General features: G+C 44.1%; 1 protein-coding gene across 1 annotated transcript in view; it reads right to left on the reverse strand.

The window, feature by feature from the left end:
* Positions 1-24,627, reverse strand: part of KDM4C (lysine demethylase 4C) — a 563,556-nt gene that overhangs the window by 205,188 nt on the left and 333,741 nt on the right. The window contains exons 13-15 of the mRNA XM_075827279.1: positions 11,126-11,301; positions 6,626-6,839; positions 4,121-4,197 (exon numbers count right to left, since the gene is read on the reverse strand). Of these exons, the coding sequence (XP_075683394.1) occupies positions 4,121-4,197; positions 6,626-6,839; positions 11,126-11,301 (467 nt within the window). The remainder of the gene's footprint in view (positions 1-4,120; positions 4,198-6,625; positions 6,840-11,125; positions 11,302-24,627) is intronic.

Genomic DNA, 24,627 nt, shown 5'->3' on the forward strand with positions numbered 1-24,627 from the left:
CCTATAGCTGTAGTCCCCGAGCAGAGCATCAGCTGATGCTCTGCCTGGGGACTCCACAACTTCTGCCGACGTCACTGTCCATATATGGACAATGACGTTGGCAGAGAAGTACTGGAGTCCCCGAGCAAAGCATCAGCTGATGCTCTGCCTGGGGACTCCACAACTTCTGCCCACGTCATTGTCACTGTCCATACATGGACAATGACGTCGGCAGAACAGTTTCACATTGTGCATAAATGGACAATGACAATGACGTGGGTAGAAGTTGTGGAGTCCCCAGGCAGAGCATCAGCTGATGCTCTGCTCGGGGACTCCAGCGATAGGAAGCCGGAGAGGATCCTCCAAGATGGCGGCCGCCACTGAGGTCGGACGCTGCGATCCGGCGTTACACCGCCCAGGACTCCGGGGAGAGCAAAATAAGGAGCTCCTCCAAGGTGGGCAGACCCGGTAAGCCTCGTAGCAGCCCTCTGGAGCGGTTGTCCGGCGCGATGGCGGTAGTGCACCGTGGATCCTGGATCCTGGATGGATGGAGCTCCGTCTAAAAGCGGCCATCCACGATGCCCCGCCTCCGGAAGTCCGCTCTCTAATTATTATGCAGTGTTTCCCGGTTTTACAAACACCCTATATGTGGCCCTAATCATTTGCCTGGACTATCGACAGGGCTCAGGCGTGAGAGAGTACCATGCGAAATGGAGACCTAATTTGGCAACTTACACAGTATTGGTTCACAATTGCAGAGGCTCTGATGTGAAATAATAAGGCCTCATGCACACGACCGTAGCCGTGTGCACGGCCGTGATTTTCGGGTCGGGCGGCTGCGGACTGTCAGCGGACTGTCAACCGCGGGCCGCCCGCAAATCGTACGACATGCACATGGCCGCCGTCATTGTTTTCAATGAGCCCGGACCGCAGAAGATGTCCGTAATAGGACATGCCCGTTCTTTCTGCGGTGCGGGTTCCCGGGCCATGCACGGACCGTAAAAACTACGGTCGTGTGCATGGCCCCATAGAAAAGAATGGGGCCGCTATTCTCCAGTGGATTTTCGGGGGAATTGCGGCCGCAAAAACACGTTCGTGTGCATGGGGCCTAAAAGAATCTTTTTGGAAACAACACCCTTCAAGGCATTTATTAATGAGTGTAGCGAGCATTTTCACCCCACAGGTCTTTTCCATAAATGATTGCATTGCGGATGGTGAAAAAAGTAAAAATTAAAATGTTTCCCTAGATATGCCATTTCAGTGGGAAATATGTCGTGCCTAGCTTATGTTTGGGCACGCTGTAGGGCTCAGAAAGGAAGGAGCGCCATTTATCTTTTGGAGCGTGGATTTTGCTTGGTAGTAGTTTTGTTTGGAGTTTTACTGGTATTTCAGATTATAATGTGGGGGCATATGTAATCTGGGCAGAGTACATCAGGGGCATAGTCAGGTGGTATAATAATGGGGTAAACAATAAAATGATCCATAGATGTGTATTACGCTGTGACACAATCCTTTCTGCACAGGCCGGTGTCGCACTGATAAATGGTGTCCTTACTTATCTCCCATTTGGTCCACACTCCACACCTATGCAGTTTGAGGCATTTTGCTGGGAAGTGTTGTCCTGGTATAATACGGGCACCCTCACTTCCAGCAGATATGTTTGGGCCCTCCCCTTCCTGGTTCCCTAATTTTAGTGCCTGGATAACTCTCCTCTTGAAAAGTTCCCCTCGGGCCGGCTCAACTTTATATTTTTCTTTCCTGACTTATTGGAGCCTTAACTTATTTAATTTTTTCATAGACGTAGTGGTATGAGGCTGTTTTTTTGCGGGACGAGCTGTAGTTATCATTGGTACCATTTTGGGGTACATGCAACTTTTTGATCACTTGTTATCCTTTTTTTTGAGAGGCAAGGTAATCAAAAAACAGCAATTCTGCCATAGTTTTTTTTATACAGCGTTCACCATGCGTTATAAATGACATGTTACCTTCAGGGCGGATTTACACGAACGTGTGCGTTTTGCGCACGCAAAAAACGCTGCGTTTTGCGTGCACAAAAGGCACTTGACAGCTCCGTGTGTCATGTTTATATAGTGCGCGGCTGCGTGCTTTTCGCGCAGCCGCCGTCATTATGACACTCCGTTTGGATGTTTGTAAACAGAAAAGCACGTGGTGCTTTTCTGTTTACATTCATTTTTTTACTGCTGTTGCGCGAATAACGCTCGTCCCACGGAAGTGCTTCTCACGCACCCATTGACATCAATGGGTGCGTGATGCGCGAAAAACGCCGAAATATAGAACCTGTCGTGAGTTTTACGCAGCGGACTCACGCTGCGCAAAAATCACGGACAGTCTGTACTGCCCCATAGACTTGCACAGGTCCGTGCGACCCGCGTGAAAATCATGCGGGTTGCACGGACGTAAATCACGTTCATGTAAATCCGTCCTCATTCTGCGCGTCAGTACGATTCCGGCGATACCTAATTTATAGAACTCTTTTTATGTTTTACAACTTTTTGCACAATAAAATTACTTTTGTAAAAATAATGTATTTTTTCTGTCGCCAAGTTGTAAGAGCCATAATTTTTTATGTCTACGGAGCTGTCTGAGGGCTTGTTTTTTGCGAGACGAGTAATAGTTTTTATAGGTACCATTTTTGGATACATGCGACTTTTTGATCAGTTTTTATTTCAATTTTTGTTAAGACAAATTGACCAAAAAAAAGCAATTCTGGCATTATTTTTTAGGTTGTTTTTTACGGCGTTCACTGCAAGGGACAACCAACATAATATTTTTATAGTTCAGGTCGTTACGGACGCGGCAATACAAATATGTATGGTTTTATTATTTTTTTACAATAATAAATGACTTGATAAGGGAAATAGGGCGATCGTGTTTTATGTTATTACTTGAAACTTTTATTTTATATTTTGTACAACTTTTTTTAAAAACTTTTTTTACACTTTTCTCTAGTCCCACTATGGGAATTGAAGGTCCAACTGTTTGATTGATGTTGTAATACATTGCACTACATATTTAGTGCAATGTATTTGAACTGTCAGTTATTCACTGACAGCAACCCGATAATTGGCTTCCGTAATGGCAGACAGGAGGCCATTGTTAGGCCTTCTGTTGCCATAGAAGCAGTTGCCATCCTTGCCATCACATGGCAGGCTGCCGATTTGCTACAAACCTCTTTGATGCAGCGATCGCATTGGATCGCTGTATCGAAGGGGTTAATGGCAGGAATCAGAGCTAGCTCCGGTTCCTGCCGTTACAGTGGGATGTCTGCTGTAACATACAGCGGACACCCACTGCTGATTACGCCGGCGCAGCTTCTGAGCCGGAAGCGGCGCCGGCGCCATCTTGCCGATGTTACTGCAAGCCTTTTAGGCCCCGCCGCCGAGCGTGGCAGAGGAGGCTTCTGTTGCTGGCAGGCCGGGAAGTATTAGGCCTCCGATCGCCTTTGCAGCCACCGGCAACCCAGCGATCACGTTGCTGGGGTGCCGGTGGCTAAAAACTGCTCACATGCTGCGATCTCTATTGAACACAGCATCTAAGGGGTCAATCGGCCGGATCGGATGCTTGCTCCGGTCCTGGCCGATACCTCAGGGTGCCAGCTGTAACATACAGTTGTCACCCGGCGGTGATGGTGTGGGCTCAGCTCCTGAGCCCGCACTAGCACCGCAACGTAATGGTACTGCGCTTTGCGGGAAGCCCTTCCCGATTGCGCCGTATATATACGGCGCATGTCGGGAAGGGGTTAATATTTCATATGAATTAAATTTCCAAGAATTAACAGTTTATTAATGGTGTCATTATGATGTACCATATTTCAGCAGCATGCTGTCGTGGTACGTTAAACATCAGAAATTTCAGCAACTGTCCTATTTAAACAACCCCATGAACATGTATGGAATAGACTTCCAATTGCAGATATTTCTACAAACAATCTGAAAAGTGTCAAACAACCGCAGCTTAATTTTCATAGTATGTTATAGATTCTATTAAATATTTGGCTGTTACAGGAAGAAGACATTTTCTCATTTACAACAGCAAGTTTGTGGTCAGAATCTAGCTGTTGAATATCACCTGTTTTATGCTGGTCTTGTCATAGTCTCTAAAAATAAATGATGCAACTTACTGCTGTCCAAACTTCAATTCTACATCGAGAACACATCCATCCATCATGAATTTCATAGGAAGGAACACCATAACAACCTGTAATGAGAGAACTCAGTTAATTAATGAATTCTGCCCCTTCTGGTCTCTGAATCTTCAAGAAACTCAGCGGTGTACGGAGCAGGAACAAGACAGGATTAAAGGGAAAAGAACCACGACAGAATGTCCTTGACATTTGAGACAAATATCAAGCATTTTACTTTCTCAAAAGGTTTTCCCTATGAAATAGGAGACTAGTAAAAATAACAGGACATAGAATCTATATGTTACAGTGTGTTACAGTGAAATTATTGGTTTGATGTCAGTGAACCTTTCTGCCATAAAAAAAATGTCTAGCAGGCTACAGCTCCACACAGGAAAATTAAAAAACAAACGTCTTATTTTGGAATATTCTTTGAAATAAATACATAATATGTACATACATATAGAAGTGCAATCCATTAATGTTTATCTTAGTCAGTATAAGACTACATTCACACGACCGTAAAAAACGTCTGTGTGACGGACGTGTTTATTTTTAACGGCCGTCATACGGCCGTTTTCAGAACAGAGAAGTTCTATGGGTGTATTCACATTACTTTTTTTTCTTTTTTTAACGCCCCGTGAACACCGGCACATGTCCTATTTTTTGCTGGTTTTACGGCCTGGTGGCTCCCGTAGAACTCAATAAAGCAGTTTTTGACAGCCGGTTTTCAGAAAACAATCCTTGTGGCGGCCCGTAAAAACCGATCCTGGCTGAGGATATATATGGACAGTGATTTCAGGGGCAACCTCTAGAAGCGTAATCCCTTGGGAAAGCCCTTGATGTCTCTGTCCATATAGGGACAGTGACGTTAGGGGCTACTCCTGGAGCGGAATCCCCGGCCAGAGTGTTGCAAACACTCTGGCCGGGGATTCAGCTCTTAGATAGCAGCACCACCACCACCACATTGCTGATGCTCTGGCAGGGGATTCCGCTCTTAGAGGAAGCCCCTGACGTCACTGTCCATATATGGACATTGTAATCAGGGGCTCCATCTAGGAGCAGAATCCCCGGCCATAGCGTTGGCAATGATCTGGCCAGGGATTCCGCTCTTAGAGGGAGCTGCAGTGGTGCCATCTACAGGGTTGTGTGGCGCCATCTACGGGGTTGTGTGACCCAGTATGGTGGGTGTGGCACTGTATGGTGGGTGTGTCACTAACTACAGGGTACACTGTGGCGCTATCTTCATGGGCACTGTGTGTGGCCCTTTCTACATGGGCACTAGTTAAAAGAGAAAAAAAAGAGAGACGCACCGCACCATATGGTGTAGGTCACCAACATATGGTAATGTTATAATTAAAGGTAGTGGCAAGTATGCTCACCTATATTGGTTGTGCAATATCAGGCACAACCCTGATGTAGGCAGAGAAGAATGTAGCTGCAGCTAGATACCAGCGATGGAGGATACCGCAATAAAATAGCCACGGTGTACCAGTGTTGAAACGCGTAGCCACAATAAAGTACTTACTATATTACTGTTGTATGGATTCCATTTGATGTCAGCAGCGCTAAGTTTGGGTCCATTTTTTTGAACCTCAGAACCTAGGCTATGTGGTCACTATGTTACTTTATATGTGGGCACTGTCACTTTATACGTGGGAACTGTGGCACTATGTGGACACTGGCACTATATGTGGGCACTGTGGTACTATGTGGGTGGGCACTGGCACTATATGTGGGCACCGGTACTATATGTGGGCACCGGCACTATATGTGGACACCGGCACTATATGTGGACACCGGCACTATATGTGGACACCGGCACTATATGTGGACACCGGAACTATATGTGGACACTGTGGTACTATGTGGGCACTGGCACTATATGTGGGCACTATCTACAGCAGTGGGCACTGTGGCACAATCTACAGGGACATTGCGGCACTATTTACGGCCATGAAAAACTCACAGTTGATCAGTTTATTGGCCATTTTTTTCAGTGTCGTATGAATGTAGCCTTAGGGTATGTTCACACGGCCTATTTACGGACGTAATTCGGGCGTTTTTGCCCCGAATTACATCTGAAAATAGCGCCTCAATAGCGCTGACAAGCATCTGCCCATTGAAAGCAATGGGCAGACGTTTGTCTGTTCACACGAGGCGTATATTTACGCGCCGCTGTCAAATGACGGCGCGTAAATAGACGCCCGCGTCAAAGAAGTGACCTGTCACTTCTTTGGCCGTAATTGGAGCCGTTATTCAATGACTCCAATGAATAGCAGCGCTAATTACGGCCGTAATTGACGCGGCGTTCAAGCGCCTGCACATGCCGGTACGGCTGAAATTACGGGGATGTTTTCAGGCTGAAACATCCCCGTAATTTCAGCCGTAACGGACGCCCTCGTGTGAACATACCCTAATACATAGCAGCAAGTAACTGGCCTCTGAAGACTGCTGGAGACCATCACTTTTAAAGAAATCTGAGCTGGTAGAATATTCACTTACTTGCATGAACCTGTACACAACATTTTGAGCAGGCAATGAGCTGGCTTTTTCCATCACCATCAATAAAGGCATTTGTGGGTGCATACTCTGTGTTCTCTTCACTGTATAGGAAGCACATTTCTGGGATCAGAGGTTTTGTTCTTGGCTCTAGTGGCGATATTTTGCTTGACACAGTTTCCCAGTAAGATTGCACATCATCATTATAAGTTTCAGACTAAAAAGAAAGGGTTTAATAAAAATGGGCTTGTAAATACAAATTCTAGTATTACTTCTATAAAAGTGAAGGTATTCAAAGTTATTCCTAGGTTGTATCCATTGACTTTAACCCCTTAATGACCGGGCCTGGAAAGTCCTTAACAACCACCTAAATTTTTCTGTTTTTTGCCTCCCTGGCTTTCAGCTGCCATAACTTTTTCATTGGCGTAGCTGTATAAGGCCATGTTTTATGCGGGAGAGATTTTTTTGCACAGTTTGGGAGTAGAAAAAGTTCACCGTATAAGTTATTGAACTTAGTTCTGCGGCGTGAATATAGAAAAAGTAATTTTGGAAAGTTTTTAATTCTTATGCTTTTATCCCATTCAGGTTTCAAGCTAAATAACCAGTTAAATTAATTGTTCAGGTTATTACGGTCATGTATATACCTAATATGTGTAGATTTTTTGTTTTCATGTACCGTAGGGGTAATAAAATATATTTTATGCAAAATAATGACTTCTTTGGGACTTTTTTCCCCCCATTAAGGGGTAACATTATTTATAACTTAATGTTTTACTTATAATGTATTAGCATACCCTTATATGCGAATACATTACACTGTATCACTGTGACACAGGCTTCTGTTAGGGCAGCACACATAACGTGCCCTAATAGCAGGCAAACTGAACCGACAGCTCTGGGGTCCTTTCCAGGTCCCCAGGGCTGACTGCAGAGGGATTCCCCAGTATTCTTTTGTGTCACCGGGTTTCCAGCGACGCGACCGAAGAGAGGAGTTCCCTTTGATCATGCCGGGGTCACAGACCGCAGCGATCAAAGGGTTGAACAGCTGGGGTTGGAATGTTTTCAGATTCCAGCTGAATTAGTCAGGCTGCTCTAAGTTAAGGAGCTGTAAGTTACAGTACCTGCTTAAAGGATGAGCACTCACAGGAGCGCTCATCAACAACGCCAAAAGAAGTTGCTGTACATGAAGGACCTGCACCACCTGCCGTCAAAAGATGGTGGGTGGTCGTTAAGGGATTAATGGGCCCAACGTAGTCTGCAAGAGTATACTTTGTCTACGTTTGACCAATTTGTATACATTAAACATATATGTTTATAGCGCTGTTTGGAAACAGGAAAATATGTTTTAACGTATATGAAAAAAAAAAAAAAACCTACACGGAAGCATTAGAATGGCAAACTTTTGTCTACATTTTTTATCATATACATTTAAGGTATATGCTAAATGCAGTCTCAAAACGTGGCGTGAACAGGGCCTAAGCTATAGACAGATATATTAGTGGAATCATTTTTGTTTAGGCTTCGTTCACATCTGCGTCGGGACTCCGTTCATGGGTTCCGTTGGACCTTTCCATCAGGGGGACCCAAACTGAAACGGTCGTCGACTGCTCGGTTGACTCCGTCAAAACAACGGAACCTTTACACAACGGTGACAAACTGAAACTATTTGCACCAGATCCGTCACCATTGAAATCAATGGTGATGCAAACGGAAACCTATGGTTTCCGTTTGTTTCAGTTTGGATTTCGTTCATGGGTTCCCCTGACTGAAAGGTCCGACGGAACCCATACTCAGCTTTTATAGAGAACTTGTAATTAGCCATAAATCTGATGGTAGACAATATAATGATTTAATTTATGCTGGAATGCGAGTTAGGGAGGTGGCTCCTATTACAGAACTACTCACCATATGCGATTAGTTCGTAGCAGGGTGTTTTAAAAGGGTTGTCCCACAAAACACATGTATCACCTATTCACAGAATAGAGGATACATGTGTGATTGATGGGAACCCCAGCGATAAGGAGAATGGGGAACCGAAAGTCCCCCGAAGTGCTCCATGAGAAGCTTGGGACTTCCGGGGTCTGTATCCGGCAGCTCCATAGCAATGAATGGAGCGCCAGTCACGGATGCGCACAAGCGCATTCATTTCTATGGAGCTGCCGGACACACAAGCCGTACACAGACCTCGGAAGTCCGACGCTTCTCATGGAGCACTTCGGGGGACTTTCGGTCCCCCATTCTCCTTTTTGCTGGGAATACCAGCCGTCAGACCCCCAGCGACAACACATGTATCCCCTATCCTGTGGATAGGGGATACATGTGGATAGGGGATACATATGTTTTGTGGGACAAAATTGGTGAGAATTTTAAAAAATTTACTAAGTAATATATGTGTACACCTTTTAAATGTATTCATTTTTGGTGTATAACATTAATATACTTTTATAAAAGAAAGATGATGATTATTTTTAACATTAAGAGAATATCAAATATATAGGTTAGTGTTATCCAGGCATAAAATAAAGCAGTATTAAAATTTAGAATGGGTTTTCTGGGACTGCCTTTTTTTAGGATCAATATCTTATCAGTAAGAGACAGACTCCCAGTACTTCGCCGAACATTAGCGATGTGCCGTCACTATTTTATACTGCAAAGCCTTTTCACTCAGACCCATTCAGGATTGATAAAGTGTCCCAGATGTTAGACCCCCACCAATCAGAAAATGATGGCATTTCCTACTTATATGGCATCACTTTTTAAAATTGGAATAACCCTTTAAACCTCATCGGACTAGTGAAATCGGACTAGTGAAAATTAGATACACAACACTTCTTAAAAATAAAAGTTTACAATGTGCAAAATCCATGTCTATGATTACTTAAACATCTTCACATCATCAGAAAAAAAAGTAACAACGTATAAAAGATAAGGATTATACACCTTGAAACAGGATTGAACCCATACACTATATATTTCCGGAAATTAGACAACCTGACGATTGCAGTAAAAATTTAACTTCATTTATATGCACAACCACCTTCATGCAAGTTTGCAACAAACAGTAATTATAAGCAAAAATAGCACAAAAATACAACTTTGACTAAAATGCTTACTCAAACAATAAGGGGTTTATGCAAACAAAATGTACTCATCAAAAAACTAATATGTGATGAGTTCATACATACCACACATCGATATTGAAGAAAACGCCAAAACCGAATGAATGCGTCTGCCAATTTTTAGATTAAATTAAACTGGGGATTGTATCTGTATATAATTTCCCATCCCCCATGTGAACTCTAATCAATAATTAGAAATCCCTAAACCTAATATCGAATTTTTTTTTGTGGCGCTAGTTGGATACGATTGTGTCTGGTGACAGTCAGTGGGTGAAAATGTCTTACTGACAGAAGTGTGTGTGTGTGTGTGGTCAATAAATTGCCTAAATTAGGCACAGAGGGGTAAATAGATGAGAAACTGCTCACCTTTTTTTCCCCTATGCTCTCAGATTGATACGGGATGGAGGGGGTGATAACATGAAGAAAAGATCAAGTAATTTCTCCTCCACAGATCCTCCTCATCTTCCTGCACGCTGCCAGCACATCACCCGCAGTCCCCCACTCTGCTTTTTCACACAGGCTGAAGTGGGACGTCTATGCCTGCTCTAGCTCGAGATAGAGCCGCTAAAGCCAAGATCCTGGTCAGGTTTTAAAGCCAAGATTCTAGCCATGATCTAGCCTGAGTTAGAGTCATTAGTAGCAAGGATGTAACAGATACACCCTTGGTTACTGAAGCACTTCCCTGCCAGGATGAATGAGATATGTCTTTGGCAGAGAAAGCGCTAATGCAACAAGGTCCAAAAAGCAATTACAATGTAAAATATAAGGAACACAAACAATATGCGATAGTTGTTTTTTTGCACTGGAACTTTTTATATACAATTGTTCCAATTGGACAACCCCTACGAAGACTAAAGCCTTCCTGGCTGATCATTTTTCCTGCAGCTGCAGGGAAAATGTAGTATTACACATTGGCCTTTCAAAAAGATGGGCTGCCACGTAATACATAGCTGCATAAGGACCCCCAGAGCAAGAACTGCTCTTTATACAGGTTTTCATAGATGGGGGTCCCAAATCCCCCGAAAGGTCATCCATATGTCCTAACAGAGCTTTTGGGAATCGGTTGTCCAAATGGGACAACAACTTTATGTACGTATAACGCATTTAATAAGCTTTTACTTTTAACATAGGCTGCCTAATTGGGTAGACATGCCACGAACTGACAACAACAGTTATCCGTTTTTTGGGTGGGAATTTTTTCTATCAGCATTAGGGGCTAAAAAATACTAGATTGAATAACATTATTTAATTAAATGCTTCAAAATATGTGTGTCATTTTTTTGCCACTGAAAGTATTAGGACTATGGTAAATTGAGATGTATGGTTAAGTGCAAAAAAATCTGGATTCTACAAACAACTGAAGTGCAAAAGTATTGTAACCTACCTTGTAATAAGGCAAAAAGAGACTGCAGATGGCACAATATGGCTTCAGTTTTGAGACTGATTCATTATACTCCCTTTCAGCTGAAAAACTAGGCACCTTGGTCTGCCAGAGGTGAAGAAGAGGCTTTGCCCAAGGTTCAATCTCTTCAGTTGTTTCACTAGGACATTCTTTATATTCTGTGACCCAAAAAGAAAGATTAAGACTAAGTTACATTCAATATGGTTGATTATTAAACGAGATACAGGCTTTTCAAAAATACAGAATTTAGCTGGTGACATTTTCTTACTCCATTACATCATAACAGCTTTACACTGTTGGACTTCCACATTAGGTCCCCAATAGCGGACCAGGGTTGTAGATATGGCTGCTGTTAACTCTCAGGCAGACCTGGATACACTGATGTCTCCCACTTTAGTTGGCGGAATGGAATTGGAGATTGTGTTACAAACATTTCCTTTCATTTCAAAATGACTGCAACACCGAGTAAAGTATTTTGTTTATAATATTTAGGATTCAATTAAGAAACAAAGCATTTAATGATGTGTTATGAATGATGTGTCCTATGAATATATCACAAAAAACCATGGTAGAAAAACCTGAATATCAAAGAATTACTTTACACAAACCACAATGGTATCTCTCGAACATCCAGACCAAAATTATTAGTAGTACAAGTAATTTTTGGTAAACATATATAAAACCGATGTGCAAAAGGCAATGAAAATTACTACAGACTGGCCAAGTAAATTCCTGAGAATTGAGGTACAAATTGAGTAACTTTCAACTGGGTGGATACGCTTTCGGAAAAGTCGCACCGAGCCTGCTCAAAGCAATAGATAATGGTTTGAACATTTGCAACTAATTAAAAATATTTAGCACTTTTTTTTCCCCCAGATTTTCAATAGTCGGCACACCAAAAGAAAAATACTACGTTTGAAGATACAATTACCATGCAATTTCGTCTGTAGTTTATGGCCTAAGGGTAAAATCACACATCGTTCTCAGAAATTTTGTTGTTTTTCAAGGTCGCAGAATTTTTTCCACAACATTTTCTTTTGCCAAGTTTGGCATCAGTTAGTACACCCAGGGCAGCACTGTCCATGAGGCGAGTTGAGCATCTTGCCTCAGGCGGCGGCCTGCTGCCTCTCTGAGCGGTCGGCGGCGACACTGGAACCAACCGCCACCACCCCCTCCTGAACTATAATTGTATCTGCGTCTATAGGACGCAAGCAGCGCGATAAGGTCATTGCACCGCTTGCGTCATTGACATCATAGAAGTCTGGATCGGATGGGGAAGAAAAGACAAAACAACTGGAATCTGAGAAGACGTCACCTGTGTGTCACTCTATGTAAATGTTTATTCTTCCGCTAATCAGTACTGTAGTCACTGTACGATTTGCAGCGAGATGATGGGTGGTATGATTTTTTTTTTTGTGAAACAGTAACTCCCAGAATATCCTTACCATTGTTCGGCCATGCTGGGAGCTTTAGTTTTACACCATACAAACCCATACGGCAGGGGGTGCACTAAATTTGCAAATGATCTGAGCAGTATTTGTGCTGGTGCTGTATTTATGTAGTGAGCTTGATCCTGGTGCTGTATATATTTACTGAGCTTGGTTGTGGTGCTGTATTTATGTACGGAGCTTGGTTCTGGTGCTGTAATTATGGAGGATATATTTATAATAACAAAATTGAAGGGCAGATGGAATTGTTGCAATTCATTGTCTATTTAATGGCAACCTGTCAGGTACTTTTAAACCCTTGAACTGCCACCATGCGGTAATACATGACCTGACAATATTGGCAAACATTCCCCTAAATGTTTTTTTTCAGATGCAGCAAAATCTATAAAATCAACTTTTAAAACGGCGCACGCTGTATGCTAATGACTCTATAAAGGGTCATGGGTGCTGCCGCTATACTAAATTGTCCCATAGTCCTGCCTTCAAACCTACCTTTCCATGCTTAATTGACAACTTCCTGGATGTTCTACACCACTACCAGTCTCCTCCAACTTTCCCGGATGCGCCATTGCCTTGTACTCCATGGGAACGCACCGTGCAGCGAGGTGTACTCTGCCCGGCTTCATCGCTGCACCGCAGCTGCCAGGGGAGTACAAGGCAACGGTGCATCCGCAAGAGTTGGAGGCGGCTGCTGGTGATGTAAAACAGCCAGTGGGACATCAATCAAGATCTGGGGGGTGCCATTTCAATTTTCACCTCAGGTAGCAGAATACGCCCTAAAATTAAGAAACTCATTTGTGTCTATTCAAGTTCATCTCCGAGAAGTAGACCTTGTATAGTTTATAAGGGCCAACAGTTAGAAAGGTCCAAGTTGCATCTCTTTCTTGTATAGAATGGAAGTCTCCGTGGTCCCAATAAAAAAACACATACTAATATATATTTTGCTTCCTATGAAACTAGTGAAACCAAGTGTGTGTGTGTGTGTGTGTGTGTGTGTGTGTGTGTGTGTGTGTGTGTGTGTGTGTGTGTGTGTGTGTGTGTGTGTGTGCGTGCGTGTGTTTCAGAAATTCAGATTGTGAGACACATTGGGGGGGGGGGGGACTGATGTGAGTTATGACAACCTCAGTAAGGTCATGCAGAATATGTTGAAGCTATATAAGCAACAGAAAATAAATGAACAAAAAAAAACGACCTCATACCAGAGATTGAAATATAAGGCCATTTTCCTGAAACAACCTGTCGGATATACATGATCGCATCAAAGTTGAAAAATGTAAGAGCATCCATACGACAAATTAGGGAGAGCAAAATTGCCATGTAGACCTGTGTTCCATGTTACTTCATAGTTCTCATACAGATCGGTAAATAACTTTAGCATTGCTAGACGTGACTTGCTGAGAGGCTCTCATCTAACACTTCATCAATGACTAAGAGCAAAGAGCTGCCAAAATACTTGAGATTAAATAATAAAAGGTGATGGGAGAGATAAAAGACAAAAATAACGTGTTGCAAACTATGGATCAAGGTCTGAGAATGTATTTTATTGTAATTTAAAAAAATAAGACTAGTAAAACAGAATTTGTGTCCTGATTTTTTTCTATTTGTTTGAACTATATACCCCATGCGTAGTACTTCAGGCTGCACAGAGAGTATTTAAAGGAACAGTGTCACCCCAAAAAAAAAAAATAATATCAGTTTGAGGTTAGTGTTTTATTAAAAATGTTTGTATTAATTTGTGTGTTACTTTTTTTTATTTTTACACTTTTTCTTCCCTATGGGGGCTGCCATTTTTTTTTCCATTTCTGTATGTGTCGATTAACGACACATACAGACATGGAATACGGCAGCTACAGTCCATAGGAGTCAATGAACGGGACCCGTCCCATTGACTTTGCACTATGGCTCTGTCCTGCGCAGACGCAGGTCAGAGTCAGACAGAGCAGAGCAGCTGTTTGCAGGGAGAGAGCAGGCGCCATCTTGAAGACCAGCTGCACTGCAGTGTGTGTCTCTGCATGTCCCACTATCTACCTCACAGACCCCCGCTCTCGTGACCCCCGACGCCCCCCCCCCAAAACGGCCCCCCCCTCCCCTCCCTCCCTCCCTTGTGTGAAGGACACACGATGAAACTGTACTGGGAAAGCCCTGAACGGTAAATCTCTCTAGTTCTGCTGAGACTGTTTGGGGATGTAACTAATGAACCTCAGTCTCAGCACAATTAGAGAGATTTACCGTTCAGGGGTCTGGGAAAGCTGGGTGACCACCATTACCCCTCCTACTGGAGTGTGATATTCATTAGTCACATCCCCAAACAGTCTCAGGACAACTAGAGAAATTTACCGTTCAGGGGTCTGGGAAAGCTGGGTGACCACCATTACCCCTCCTACTGGAGTGTGAGAGGTTCATTAGTCACATCCCTAAACACTCCAGTAGGAGGGGTAATGGTGGTCACCCAGCTTTCCCAGACGCAGATATAACCAGGAAAGGGCTGGATGGACGGGCTGAGGGTGCACAGGGTTTTTGGTGACCCCCCCTGTCATGTGATCGGACCTAGGTTACCGGTTCATCAGACGGGGTTCATGTGACTATAACTCTGTCCATAAAAGAGACAGTGCACTCAGGACAAGCCCTGCCCTCATGCCATAGTTGTGTGGTTCTGTCTGCGGTGATGGCGGTGGGTGGCTCTGACACCCGCCTCCCCCGTCGGGTCATCTCAGGACAGAAGGGGTGTCCGGATTGGAGACAGCGCCGCACCTGTCCTCAGGTTGTGTCTGGTATTGCAGTTCACCTCCATTGAAGTGAATAGGACAGAGCTGTAATACCACACACGACCTGAGGACAGGTGCGGCGCCATGTTTTCCTGGACGACCCCTTTAAGACTTTTCCCGTGTGTGTGTGTGGCAGAGTGGAGTGTGCACGGGCGCCGCTGATACTTCATAGCCGCTTATCAGCTGTTTTGAAGAATCAGCGGCGAGAACACACACACACATCCCCCAAACACACAAAATCAAGTGTAATCAAGCGTTTATGTGTTTTTTTTGCACGTAAAATGTGCAAAAAAAAAACATGTCAAATACACGGCGTGTGAACCGGTCAACTGAAAAGTCATTCACTTCACTTTCATCATTCTAAGGCTGGGTTCACACGACCTATTTTCAGGCGTAAACGAGGCGTTTTACGCCTGAAAAGACGGCTCCAATACGTCGGCAAACATCTGCCCATTCATTCATTTGCCGACATACTGTGCCGACGACCTGTAATTTTACGCGTCGCTGTCAAAAGACGGCACGTAAAATAACAGCCTCGGCAAAGAAGTGCAGGACACTTATATGCATTATATGCAGGACACTTCTTGGGACGTAATTTGAGCCGTTTTTCATTGAATTCAATGAAGAACAGCTCCAAATTACGGCCGTAATTGACGCCTCGCAAAACGCGAGTACGAGCAATTACGTCTGAAATGACGGAGCCGTTTTCTCCTGAAAACAGCTCCGTCATTTCAGACGTAAATGCAGTTAGCGTGTGCACATACCCTAGGGGTATGTTCACACACAATGTTTTCAGCTGAAAAATCGGAAGCAGAACGCCTACAAGCATCTGCCCATTGGTTTCAATGATAAATACGGCGTTCTGTTCCAACAGGGCGTTTTTTACGTGGTAGTTTTCCAAAAACGGCACGTAAAAAGACGCCCGACCAAAATGAAGTGCACATCACTTCTTGGGACGTTTTTGGAGCCGTTTTTCATTGACTTTATAGAAAAACAGCTCCAAAAACGGCCGTTAAAAAACGCGAGTTTGATTAAAAAATGGCTGAAAATCAGGATCGGTTTTCCCTTTGTTTAGTAAGCGTGTGAACATACACTTAGCCTTTTGGTGTGTCCTATAACTTCTTCCAGCTGCAGAATCACACCCAATATGGCTGCCAGACACTACTTAGCAATTTGAAGACACCTTTACCTGGCTTGTGAGAGGGGGGGGTGAGGTTCCCTCCCACATTTACAGCAGCTGTGAGTCAGGTTGCTTTGCCTTATTCACCTTGCTGTAATTCTGGGAAGTGCTCCCCCTGGTGGCCAACATTGGAAAACATGTCAAATTATTATTTAATTTTTAATACTTTCCACCATACGGAAAAAAATACAGCAAAAAACTTAAAAAATATAATAGAAATAAGTAACGACACTTAAAAAAAAAAGTTTAATTTGCGACACATTCCCTTTAAGCTACAAGTAGTGTTAAAACCTGAATATATTTACATGCTATAGACACTTTTGCACTGAATTTTATTTTGGAAATGTAAAATGAATCAACTTTCTAAAACAGTCTTAGTTTAGTCATTTTGCTGCTGTAGAGTCTGTGCAGAAAAAGCTGTATTTTAGGCGCTGTTCACACCGCCGTCATGGTTTCCGCTATAATGGTAACCATGGCGTCAGTGCCTGATCCGTAACATGATGGACACGAACGGCACCTGAGGGACCCTTTAGACTATTCGAACGCCCACTGGGGTACCGTTTTGGTATGTGCCATTTTGACAGGAAGAACATCGCTTCCGTAGCTTTCCCGAATATGGCGAAACTTTTGCTGGAGGCTCAGAATGGAGCCTCTGATGGTAGTGTGAACTCAGCCTAAGTTAGGGAGGAGAAAACCCATGGCAGAATCTACAAGTCGAGAGGAAAAGAGAACTCTCAGAATGGGGTGCGGGGGTGATCATATAGGCTGTTCTGTATCCCAGTTTAGTAAAGGAAGAGAGCAAATACGGTAGAATCTGTCAGAAGTGGAAAACAGTACAAGAATGAAGCTGGGCAAGTGCATGAGAGCTAGTAAAGGAAGCAGCATCCTTGATTCACAGAACTCACATAAAGCATTCACTATTGGGAGGGACACAGGAGAATAGTCTGAAACTAGGAGCTGGCTGTAAACTGAATATCAGGGGGTCTGAAAATGAATGAAGGAATGGAGGTTTCAGCCTGAAACTCAGCACAAAGTTTTTAGTTTTTTTTAACTCCAGATAACTATTAGCATAAAAAAAAGAAAGGTGTCTACAGACTTTAAAGGGTATGTCCACCTTTGAGCGCCAATTTACAGTTATATATCAATATAATCTAAATAAAATGTTGAATAACTTTTACTGAATTTGATTTGCAACATGAGTTGTAGTCCAAGGCTGCATTTAGAATTCTGCTGGTTGCTACTTGGACCAGTGGAAAAACGAACAACGTTGCTGATCTATAAAATACTGCATTTTGGGAAAGCCGCTTACCGAACTGCATTCTGTACAGTGAATTGTGGAAACATTTCTCAGAATGCAAATTAACACAGCCGATTCTGTACAGAAGGTGAAAAAGCAAGAAATGCTGGAAGATTTGAGCTCAGCAACCTGCCAAAATCTGAATGCAACTCTGGGAGAGAATAGGCTACAATACATGCTATAACTCCGGATTAGAACAATAATACAATATCACAATAAAGTGCCAAGACATTCAGCAGTACTTTACAATCAGGGGAGGCAAGAAACATACAAAATTACGAAGCGTAAAAACAAACATTCACACAAAAAAAGAAAGAACAGGGTCCAGCCCATTAAAATATGTAATCAAATGTAAAAATATAAAAGTTGATCAACTTGTGAATTTTATTTAGAAAAACGTACAGTGCTGTTTGAAGGTAAACATAGCTTATAAGTACAGAAATGCATCAAGACCTCATTTACATTGTGCTATTATTCTTCCATCTGAGGTGGCGACATATCCCATTGTATAGGCATACAGTGCGATACTTCGCCGAACTGCCTGGGCAAAGCGCTACTTGAAGTGCTGTGTCAGGGAAAGCCCTTGATGTCACTGTCAATATATGGACAGTGACTTCAGGGGCTTTCAACTATGGAGTCCCTGGCCACAGCATCGCAAGTGCTCTAGGCGGAGACTCCTATCTTGAGAAAGCCCTTGATGTCACTGTCCATATATGGCCGTGAAGTTAGGAGCTGTGAGATGCTGGAATTCTGCTAATGGAGGAGCCCCTGGCCGGGGATTCCACTCCTGGTGGTGCCCCTGACCTCACTGTCCATATAGGAACAGTGACGTAAGGTGCTTTCCCAGAGCCAGAAACTCTGAGCCAAGCGCTATCTGATGCTCTGCCCGAAGGTCCCTAAGGGACACATTTAACGTATACCTCTGACGGATGCCATGCAGTGGCATCAGTCACCCATAGGCCCTGATATTAACATCTACTTTTTTTTTTACTGGACTCCGCAGGATAGAATAGCATAGTCTACTACGCTAAATTATACTTTTTTTTTCTCTATTCAAGCATACTTAGGATATCAACTAATCAACATATTCATATTATTCACCAATTTCCAAGCTTAAAGCGTACCTCTAATGATATTGCCTAAAAATAAATTTTCACTACAATTCCAATGATACCTATATACCAGACAGCTACTTCCTAGCCAGAGATCCAGTCATAATACATGTCAGACATTTAATGTAAAATCTTCTCTTGCTGCTTCATGAAATGGGCGGTCACATCTGGATTGTGACATCAGCTAAGGTAATTGAAGCCAGAGCCTGTGCCCTTATACCCTAAGATGCTTTGCTTTTAACCTCTTAAGGACGCAGCCACTTTTGGACCAAATGACATTTTTTAAATCTGACTTGTGTCACTTTATGTGGTAATAACTCCGGAATGCTTTTACCTATCCAAGCGATTCTGAGACTGTTTTCACGTGACATATTGTACTTTATGGTACTGAAAAAATTTGGTCGATAAATTCAATATTTTTTGTGAAAAACACCAAAATTTTGAGAAAATTTGCAAAATTAAGCATTTTTCTAAATTCAAATGTATCTGCTTGACTAGTTAACATTTCCCTTATGTCTACTTTGTGTGCATAATTTTTTTAACATCCTTTTATTTTTCTAGGACGTTACAAGGCTTATAAGTTTAGCAGCAATTTCTCACATTTTCAAGAAAATTTCAAAAGGCTATTTTTTTAGGGAATAGTTTAGATCTGAAGTAGCTTTTAGGGCCTTATATATTAGGAACCCCCACAAATCACCCCATTTTAAAAACTGCACCCATTAAAGTATTCAAAACAGCATTTAGAAAGTATCTTAACGCTTTATGCGTTTCATAGGAATTAAGGCAAAGTGGAAGGGAAATTTGCAAATTATTTTTTTTATGCAGAAATTCCATTTTAATCCATTTTTCTGTGAGGCTGGGTTCACACGAGCACATTAACGTCCGTAATGGACGGACGTATTTCGGCCGGAAGTCCCGGACCGAACTCAGTGCAGGGAGCCGGGCTCCTAGCATCATAGTTATGTACGATGCTAGGAGTCCCTGCCTCTCTGCAGGACAACTGTCCCGTACTGTAATCATGTTTTCAGTACGGGACAGTAGTTCCACGGAGAGGCAGGGACTCCTAGCATCGTACATAACTATGATGCTAGGAGCCCGGCTCCCTGCACTGAGTTCGGTCCGGGACTTCCGCCCGAAATACGTCCGTCCATTACGGACGTTAATGTGCTCGTGTGAACCCAGCCAGTGGCGTAACTACCGCCGTAGCAGCAGTAGCGGCTGCTACGGGGCCCGCGGCATGAGGGGGCCCGTGTCGCCCGCCGGCACGGGCCCCCACCATGGCCGGAGGCTCCGCTAGCAGCCGCTATGGCTGCTACAGCGGGACGCCACTGAACAGTATGGCAGAGCAGGGAGGTATCTCCCTGCTCTGCCATTAAGCAAAAGACATGTATCCCCTATCCACAGGATAGGGGATACATGTATGATCACTGGCAGCGATAGGGAGAACGGGGGAATGAAAGTCCCCTGAAGTTCTCCATCACAAACCTCGGATATCCGGGGTCTGTGTCGGCAGCTCCGTAGAAATGAATGGAGCGCCGGTCCCGCTTGTGCGCATGCGTGACCAGCGCTCCATTAATTTCTACAGAGCTGCGCAGACGCCGGAAGTCAGAGGTTAGTCATGGAGAACATCAGGGGGACTTTCGGTCCCCCGTTCTCCCTATCGCTGCCAGCGATCACACATGTCTCCCCTATCCTGTGGATAGGGGATACATGTCTTTTATTAGGACACACTGTAGGTCGCATTTTTTTTGGAGGGGGGATGCTGTATGGCGTTCCCTACAGGGGGGGGGGCTGTATGGCGTTCCCTACAAGGGGGGGACGCTGTATGGCGTTCCCTACAGGGGGGGGGGGCGCTGTATGGCGTTCCCTACAGGGGGGACACGCTGTATGGCGTTCCCTACAGGGGGGACGACGCTGTATGGCGTTCCCTACAGGGGGGGCTGTATGGCGTTCCCTACAGGGGGGGCTGTATGGCGTTCCCTACAGGGGGGGCTGTATGGCGTTCCCTACAGGGGGGCTGTATGGCGTTCCCTACAGGGGGGGCTGTATGGCGTTCCCTACAGGGGGGGCTGTATGGCGTTCCCTACAGACCCCCCTGTAGGGAACACCATACAGACTCCCTGTAGGTAACGCCATACAGTCCCCCCTGTAGATAACGCCAGACAGCCCCCTCTGTATGGAACGACATACAGCCCCCGCCGTAGATAACGCCATACAGTCCCCCCTCTAGATAACGCCATACAGCCCCCTCTGTAGATAGCGCCATACAGTTCCCCCTGTAGATAGCGCCTTTCAGTCCCCCTGTAGATAGCGCCATACAGCCCCCCTGTAGATAGCGCCATACAGCCCCCCCCCTGTAGATAGCGCCATACAGCCCCCCTGTAGATAGCGCCATACAGCCCCCCCCTGTAGATAGCGCCATACAGCCCCCCCTGTAGATAGCGGCATACAGTCCCCCCCTGTAGGGAACGGCATACAGTCCCCCCCTGTAGGGAACGCCATACAGTCCTCCCTGTAGGGAACGCCATACAGTCCCCCCGTAGATAACGCCATACAGTCCCCCCGTAGATAACGCCATACAGTCCCCCCGTAGATAACGCCATACAGTCCCCCCGTAGATAACGCCATACAGCCCCCTCTGTAGATAGCGCCACACAGCTCCCTCTGTAGATATCTACAAAGGGCTGTATGGCGTTATCTACAGGGGGGTCTGTATGGCGTTATCTACAGGGGGGCTGTATGGCGTTATCTACAGGGGGGGCTGTATGGCGTTATCTACAGGGGGGGCTGTATGGCGTTATCTACAGGGGGGCTGTATGGCGTTATCTACAGGGGGGCTGTATGGCGTTATCTACAGGGGGGCTGTATGGCGTTATCTACAGGGGGGCTGTATGGCGTTGTCTACAGGGGGGCTGTATGGCGTTATCAAAAGGGGGGGTTTGTAAAAAAGGCACTATCTACAAGGGGGGGGGGTTGTGTGACACCCAGGGGAGGGGGGGCCCCAGTCAAAAGTTTGCTATGGGGCCCAGTCTTTCCTAGTTACGCCCCTGAACCCAGCCTAATACTGAAGGTTTTTACCAGAGAAACACAACTGAATATTTATTGCCCTGATTCTGCAGTTTTTAGAAATATCCCACATGTGGCCCTAGTGTGCTACGGGCTTGAAACAAAGGCCCCAGAAGCAAAGGAGCACCTAGTGGATTTTTCGGCCTTCCTTTTCTTAAATTATATTTCAGGCACCATGTCAGGTTAGAAGACGTCTCGTGGTGCAAAAACAAAGGAAACCCCCAAAAGTGACTCCATTTGGGAAACTACACCCCTAGAGGAATTAATCTAGGGGTGTAGTGAGCATTTTGACCACACAGGTATTTCATAGATTTCATTAGAATTGGGCAGTGAAAATGAAAAATTACATTATTTTCCAATAAGTTGTAGCCTTACCTCAGAATTTTACATTTTTTCAACAAATAAAGGAGAAAAAGCACCATAACATATGTAAAGCAACTTCTCCAGAGTACGGAAATACCCCATATGTGGTAATAAACCACTGTATGAATACACATCAGGGATCAGAAGGGAAGGAGCGCCATTTGGCTTTTGGAGAGCAGATTTTGCGGGATTGGTTATTCTGCACCATGTCGCATTTGCAATGCCCCTTAGGTACCAGTACAGTGGAAACTCCCCAAAAGTGACTCCATTTGGCAAACTACACCCATTGAGGAATTCATGTAGGGGGGTAGTGAGCATTATGACCCCACAGGTGTCTCATAGATTTTATTAGAAATGAAAGTGAAGCAGTGAAAATGAAAAATTACATTATTTTCCAATAAGACGTAGCATTAGTTCACCATTTTTCATTTTCTCAACAAATAAGAGAAAAAGCACCCCAACATTTGTAAAGCATTCTCTCCAGAGTAAGGAAATATCCCACATGTGGTCATAAACTCCTATTTGGACACACAGCAAGGTTCTAAAGGGAAGGAGCGCCATTTAGTATTTGGAGTGGAGATTTTACAAGATTCGTTTTTTGACACGATGTTGCATTGAGCTATAGCATCAGTACAGTGGTATCCCAAAAACTTACCCCATTTTGGAAACTAGATCCCTCAAAGAATTTATCTAGGTGTGTAGTGAGCATTTTGACCGCACAAGTGTTTTGCAAAAATGAGTAAACAATAGATGTTGCAGATTGAAAATTGCTGTTTTCCACAGATATGCCATTTCAGTGCCGAATGTGTTGTGCCCAGCTTGTACCACCGTAGAAACACATCCCATAAATTGTTAAGCGGGTTCTCCAGAATACAGTAATACCCCATATGTGGTCATATATTGCCGTTTGGGCACACTGCCAGTCTCAGTTGGACCACCATTTGGCTTTTGAAGCGCAGAATTAGCTTGGTGTTTTACTGGTATTTCAGCTTATAATGTGGGGGCATATGTAAGCTGGGCGGAGTACATTAGGGTATATGTAAACTGGGCAGACTACAACAGGTCATACATAATAGGATGATGTAATAATGAGGTGAATGAATAATCCATGGATTGGTGTAGGGATGCTCGATGCATCGAAACTTCGATACGGTTTCGATACTCTGCATCCTCAAACGGTTCGATACCGTTATTTCATGTATTTCGATACTTAGCTGCGCAGCCGCACAGCTAAGTATGGTAACACATGAATGTATGAGAGCGAGGCTGCGGCTGTGTAATACAGTCATTGCCGCGCTCCTGAGTCCTGATAAGTGCGCGGGGTCAGGATGATGCCATGCGGCCAACGCTGCACTAATGAGCAGCGGCACTGAAGACAGAACAAGGCGTGCGCACTGCAAAACACCCCATGTTCTGTCCTCCGTGCCTGAACCGCCACTCATTAGTGCAGCGTCGGCCACATCTCCTCATGCTGACCGCGCATGCACTTCCTGTCAGGAGCGGGGCAATGACTATTATACAGCCGCAGCCCCGCTCTATAACGGCGGACATCAGAGAAACCTCTCATCTCCGTTATTCCCGTGAATTCTGCAATCAAAGCGGACTGCAGCATTCAAGAGGAAACTGAGAATGGGAATTCCTGTGACGCGATTGAGGGCCATACCATATATAGGCAGACAGCCCAGGGTCCATTGATGGACCCCAGGGCTGTCCTACCATATTTCCTGTTAGGGCATACTTCGGTATGTCCTAACAACTGCCTGTGTACTATCAGTACACAGGCTAATGTACTGTAATATAGATATATGCCAGTACATTAAAGTTTAAAAAATAAAGTAAAAACATAAAGTAATGTTACATTTTAAAAAAAATACACATACACCTTTTTTACAATAAACATTAAAATAAGTCTCAATACATGAAATATACACACATTCAGTATTGGCGCAGCCGTAATAACCTTCACAACAATTTTTTAGCATAATTTATGATGTGTACGCTGTCAGAAAAAATAAAATAAAAACTGCTATCACTTATCGTGGGGCACGAGTTGTGATGAATTTAACCTCCATGTGCCTCACATTTATAGTAATTAACCCCATCATGTACCTTACATATTAACCCATTATGACTGAGAAACATGATGGGGTTAATTACTATTAATGTGAGGCACATGGAGTTTAATCATCATCACACCACGCGCCTCACATCAGAAAATGGAAGAACTTTTTTTAATTTTATTACTGTTGGCAA

Source organism: Rhinoderma darwinii, chromosome 1, assembly GCF_050947455.1.
Source record: "Rhinoderma darwinii isolate aRhiDar2 chromosome 1, aRhiDar2.hap1, whole genome shotgun sequence".
NCBI classification, from domain to species: domain Eukaryota; kingdom Metazoa; phylum Chordata; class Amphibia; order Anura; family Rhinodermatidae; genus Rhinoderma; species Rhinoderma darwinii.